The 5,960-nt window shown below is 38.2% G+C and overlaps 1 protein-coding gene across 1 annotated transcript in view; it reads right to left on the bottom strand.

Annotated features, from left to right (window-relative positions):
• The window catches only part of LOC106874447 (solute carrier family 49 member A3), an 18,239-nt gene extending 12,623 nt beyond the window's left edge, over positions 1-5,616 (bottom strand). Inside the window, exon 1 of the mRNA XM_052975774.1 lies at positions 5,433-5,616. Within this exon, the coding sequence (XP_052831734.1) occupies positions 5,433-5,570 (138 nt within the window). The 5' untranslated portion in view covers positions 5,571-5,616. The remainder of the gene's footprint in view (positions 1-5,432) is intronic.
• Between the last annotated feature and the right edge of the window lie 344 nt (positions 5,617-5,960).

Genomic DNA, 5,960 nt, shown 5'->3' with positions numbered 1-5,960 from the left:
TAAACGATGATGATGATGATGATGATATATATACATATATATATATATATACATATATACATCATCATCATCATCGTTTAACATCCGCTTTCCATGCTAGCATGCGTTGGATGATTTGACTGAGGACTGGCGAACCAGATGGCTGCACCAGGCTCCAATCTGATCTGGCAGCGATCACACTCAGATGGTGCTCTTAGCACTCCACTGGCATCGGTGCCAGTCATCGAATTTGGGAATTTGATTTGATTTCATTTGCCTCAACAGGTCTTCGCAGGCATGGATGTGTGTGTGAATGTGTATGTGTGTCAGCGTCAACATCACGCATTAATTTTAAATGAGTGTTGGCCATGAGGAAATACTACCTTATTTGGAAAGAGGTGAAGGTTGGTGACAGGAAAGGTATCCAGCTGTAGAAAATCTGCTTCAACAGAATTTATCTGACCCATGCAAGCATTGAAAAGTGAACATTAAAACAATACTGAACACAATTTTATTTTTCCAAACTGTTATTAATTCCCATAAAACAATGCAAATATATTGCCAGTTGCTGTCTCAACATTATGTAATATTCAGACTTAGCTTCATAAGTAAAATAAAGGGTTCCGAACATTGGTACAAGGGAACAATTTGGGGGAGATTCTATCAATCCCAGCTGGTAAGTATTTCAGTGATCTAGGAAGATCGCACCAAAAAAAAACCACTCAATTGCAAAACAAACTCATTAACTCCATAACTATGCTGGCATAAGGTTATTAATCTAGCAACACACTACAAACAGTAGAAACTAGATTCTACAAACTCGTGACTTGATAAATAACCATAACGAGATAAATTAATTTGACGTCAGATAAAAAGCAACAGGATGTTTGTCATATTTTTTTCTGAGTTCAAATGTAGGAGAAGGAAGAGAAAATGGTTCAGTTTATCAAACACTTAAGCTGATCAACCGACGAGATTTCATTAGACTGTGGCTAATACACAGATTAAAAGGCTAATCAAAGAAGGCCTTTGATGGGTTGTCAGGAAATCAAATAGAGACAGGGATCTTACTTTCTCAACAAAGGCCAATTAGATAGACACTACCATCATCATCAAAACATTTATGATGACTACACACAGTTGCTCAACCTGCTAGAAACAGAAGCTAAATCTCCCTCAAATTATGCATTATTGTCATAAGAAAGGAAAAACACATCAGATAATGTAGTTCTAGAAACCAGCAAAGGATGGTCATGGCTGGAATACCATTGTTCATTGCTCTACTCAGTCAATGTTGACTGGGATTCGATAAGTCAAGCAAAATATCCTAGACATAGTCACTTGAACTGCTAGAATTAGTAACAAAATCCCCTCATATCAAATCCTGCTGGTTTAGCTGAGGGATATATGAGATAATGTAATCCTAGACACACTCCTAGATAGGTGGACATGCCTGGAATGTCTTTAATCATATCATCATGGATATGACTATGCTGTTACTTGAATTGCTAGAAATAACAGCCAAAACTTTCCCAAATCACACCCCAGTGTCTTAAAAAAGAAAAGATACATTGGATAATGTGTTGCCACACTATTCTTTTACTTTCTATCGTCACTGGACTGCAGCCATGCTGGAGCACTACCTTGAATGGTTTTTTTCAAATAAACCAGCCATGGTACGTATTTTAAAGTCTCGTGTGTGTTTTATTGGTCTCTTTGATGAACTGCTAAGATAGGGGAATGTAACAGTTGTACATTCCATACTTATGTTACATACATATATACATATATACCAGGCATGTGCCATCAGTAATTCCTCAGGGTAGGCAGTTGGTGACATTTATGTAGTAAAACACACAAAAAAATAAGCAAAACACAGCCACATGACTGAGTTGGAGGCAGATTTACTTCTGCCTTTATAGCACATAAAGAAAACGTTGTAGGAGTGTACACAGCACGTGTACTACAGCAGTACTCTATGTATCTTTAATACTGAGATTGAAAAGCAGGGGAGAATTATGCCCAACTAATCTACAAAAAAATAAAACGTTTTGCATCTTCTGCAGAGTAACCTTCATAATTTTATTGAATTAGGTGCATATTTTGCCATAAGAGGAAAATATGACTATCGATCTAGTTTATTCAGGGTAGGCACTGCCTACGTTGCCTACCTAGGCAGCATGTCCCTGATATATACATATATACACATAAGGGTCATCCGTTACAGCAATGGGGAGCAGCTGGATACCATCAACCTCACTCATCCAGGAGCATCTTCAAATCAGTGGCAAGACCAGGTCAAGACAACTGGAGATGGAGACGGATGCATTGGGTGATCAAATTGTGTCTTGTTTCATCTTGCTCTCTCCATCAACAATTTGCTGTTGTAGTCACCTTCCTCTTTGTTGAACCATAATGGTTTCCTCTGCAGAGTCCATTGGATTCAGTCTTCACATGCATAGGTAGGCAAGACTTAATACACAAATTAACCCACAGCTGGGATCCTGACAGGTGCTACTTCTTATTCCTTTTCTTCTTTAATCCCTACCTGGCGACTGGAGATGGGGGGGGGGCTGTCCTCTCGACCAATACACTGTTGTAGATGTTGCCAAATGACAGACTTTGGTGATGAGATTATTCCATGCTTTCTCATCCATGATGCTGGCCTTAGCTTGCTTGAGATCGAGGCATTGTGACTTCAGGATTTTCTCAGTTCTTTCAAAGTCTGCTGAGGTCGACTTTGACTTTCATCCTTTCAGGGTTGATTGAATAAGTATCAGATCAGCATTGCAGGGTTGATGTAATCGACTTAAATCCCTCCCTTGAAATTGCTGGCCTTGTGCCAAAATTTTAAACTAATATCTAAGAATATTAACCAAGTTCTGCAGATGGTTATTTTCTTACATAACATTCCATGCCATGATTGTAAAATTCTAAATTCTTGCTAATAACAAATGAATTAATCAGATGAAAATATTTCTTTTGTTGGTAACAAGTGCCTTTTTGTTTGTTTTTTTCATTCTTATTTGTATAGTTCAGCTTTTTATAAACAGATTTTAATGCACTAACCCACTTAACCCTCTTATAAGGATGTAGCAAGGATTTGAACCCAACCGTTAGATAGTCAGTCAGGCACCCTGAATAAACTACCAGTTTCATGTGATTGATCTACAAATTGATCAATTGGCGTGAAGCTGTGGTGTGATGTGGTTTTCTCAAATGTTCTAAAATTTAACCTCTTAAAAATAGTTTGGCACTTTTAACTCATAGCAGAGTGCTGAAAACAGCTGACTGGTTCACGTGCTTTTTCTCTTGCCATGCAAATAACTTGGGACATTTGTGCAGACAATACGTGGTTCTTGAACTTATCAATCTGAATATTCACACTGTTTCATAAATAACTTCTATGGATGTTGTACAGCTTTTCTCTGTCCCATTCGGCAATAATTAACGTTGTTCATTGTAAATAACCAACCCCAAATATCAATATGTCCGGCAATAAATATCAAGTTAACTGTTCGTCCTGAGTTTGTTTCAATTATTCCAGACGTAGCTTCCCCCCCCCCCAACAAAGACAGGTTCAGCAACAATACTTTCCCCGCAGTTCGAGCATACAGCATCCGAGGGTAAAGCAAAAATTCTCCACTTCACAATAAATGTGGCGCATCGAAAACACAATGGACTTAGGTGCGCATTCTACATCAATTCGAATGCACGAAGATTTCATTTATACACATAATATAAACACAACAGCATCTACTGCACATATTACATGAGACATACATGCAAAATGGATTGTCTTATATCACTAGTTGTCTGAATATTATTTTGAGTAGTTTCAGACAGTCATGTCCGTGCCGATCAAATCCTGATAAATAATTCCTGGGGTTCGCATTCTGGACAAAATCCATGCCCATTCCGACCTGTGACCAACACACACAAGACAGGTCTGAGTGCAAAAACATAGCTGCGTGGTTCAATGTTTGGTTCGGCACCACGTGCTTTTATGTTTAATTCCAATGCGTGGAACTTTGGGAAACTGATCTACCTAAACTTCAAGTTGTGAATGGAACTTGGAAGACGGAAATTTTGTGTGGGAACCCGTTGTAAGTTGGCGAAATATATAAAAGGCACCAAGGAACCGCTCCGCCCCCGAATGGCCGGTGCTTTCAGAATGAAGTCCCTTATGATAATTGTTCTATTCCGCCCTCGAGTCATTCTCGTCATCAAAAATGTAGCAAAACAGCGAAGTAGTGAGTGAATCAGAAGAAACTTATACCCTACGACGTAATGGTTCACTAATTGTCATATAAAATGAATAAAAGATATGTAACGGATGGTTCGTTATGATCATGTGTGGCGGATAAACGATGAAGGAATGACCGTGGGGAGTTTTGTGTGAACTACAGAAGGTTCCAATTGTTGATTCGGCTGAGATTGAATTCGATCATCGAAGGAAAGGAATATTGATTTTTGTTTTTTTTCTCTGCTTTTTGTCACATGGTCGGCAAAAGTTAAATGCGAGAGAAAACAAGTAGCGTCGGTGTGTAGAATAAAAAGTTAATTAATATTTAGAAATAAGAATAATGCCAGTGCGATGTGAGAAGGAAAACAAGCGGATCACATTCCTGGAAAAGTTGATATACACTTAAAAATTTATTATTATGGATAAAATTTTGCAGAACACTGAAATGTGGCCCATAAAAGACAAATGGAAACCCGATATTCAGTAAGCATCGAGGTGAAAAAATTCATATTTTCATCTATAAATCCATTCATATCCAGAATGTATTAAATGTAAACTGAGACGGGCATTTGAATGGTTTAAATGGTAAACTTTATAGCAACACACAACCAAAAACTCACGAAGGGTGGTACGTAAGTATAAGAATAGCGAACTCATGGATTATGACCCCATCTCCCACATAAAAACCTAAACAATCGGGGAGCTAAACTGACGAGTAAACAAAACGTCTGTACAAATGGTTAGCACAGTCCTATAATGGTAAATAGAACTCTTTGAAATAATCCTGGTAGAAGCATTGTCGATATATTTCTCGGGGTTAAAGTTTAACTATATCCACGGTTAGAATTTATGATATGTTGTCTTTATAGAAAATACATCCTTCGAGAAGTGTTTTCCTGCAGAGAATATGTATGGGCGTTGGGTAATGTTGACACCAAAACAAAAATCAGCTGAATGAAACAAACCTTTTCATCTAATTTTGCGCAACTGGGTGTAAAAAGAAGATAATAAAACAAGGACAGTAAAATATAAACTACTTTGAACACACACACATATATATAATGAAATGTGTGTGTTTGAGATCCGGGAATTGTAAAGAGCAGACGAAGTAGAAGAACTTAATTAAAGTGGTTGAAGAAAGAAGAAACAAATGAAAGCGAAACTAAGAAAAGTGTGTAATTGGAAGTGAAGAAAAAGATATACTGACCACAGAATTGGAGAAGTTAATAACAGAGATAACGGCTAGAATATACCATCGCTGCTTGTAGACTTTGTATTTGTCCATCCGCGGAGTATTAACACTGACGTCCGTCGAAGTAACATCACAGGAGTTTATATCAGCCATGTTGGTGGGTCACATGACACAATGTGTAGAGTGCGCTTAGCAGGGGGGGGGGTGTCCCCGTGTGTGTGTGTGCACATTTGTATATACTCGTACTTGTATGTACATACATACATACGTTTGCCTTGCTATGCCATGCTGGGACCAGACACGAGACTGAAGAGAGCGGAAGGAATGAGCTGCTCTCTGCAACCTGAAACCTATTTCCTCATCCAGGGAGCAAGAACGGCTGAGTGTGCTGCCCAGGTAGACAAACTTGTCTACTACATACAGACACGCATACAGACATAGGTCAATATAAAGGTCTTCACCCGAGAACAAAAAACAAAAAAAATAATAATAATAAACCAACCTGTTGGGTGTTAACAAGTATATAGGAAACGAATATGAAAA

Source organism: Octopus bimaculoides, chromosome 22 (genome assembly GCF_001194135.2).
Source record: "Octopus bimaculoides isolate UCB-OBI-ISO-001 chromosome 22, ASM119413v2, whole genome shotgun sequence".
Classification (NCBI taxonomy): domain Eukaryota; kingdom Metazoa; phylum Mollusca; class Cephalopoda; order Octopoda; family Octopodidae; genus Octopus; species Octopus bimaculoides.
Note: the sequence above shows the minus strand (reverse complement) of the source record. Positions and strands in the feature narration are given on the sequence as shown.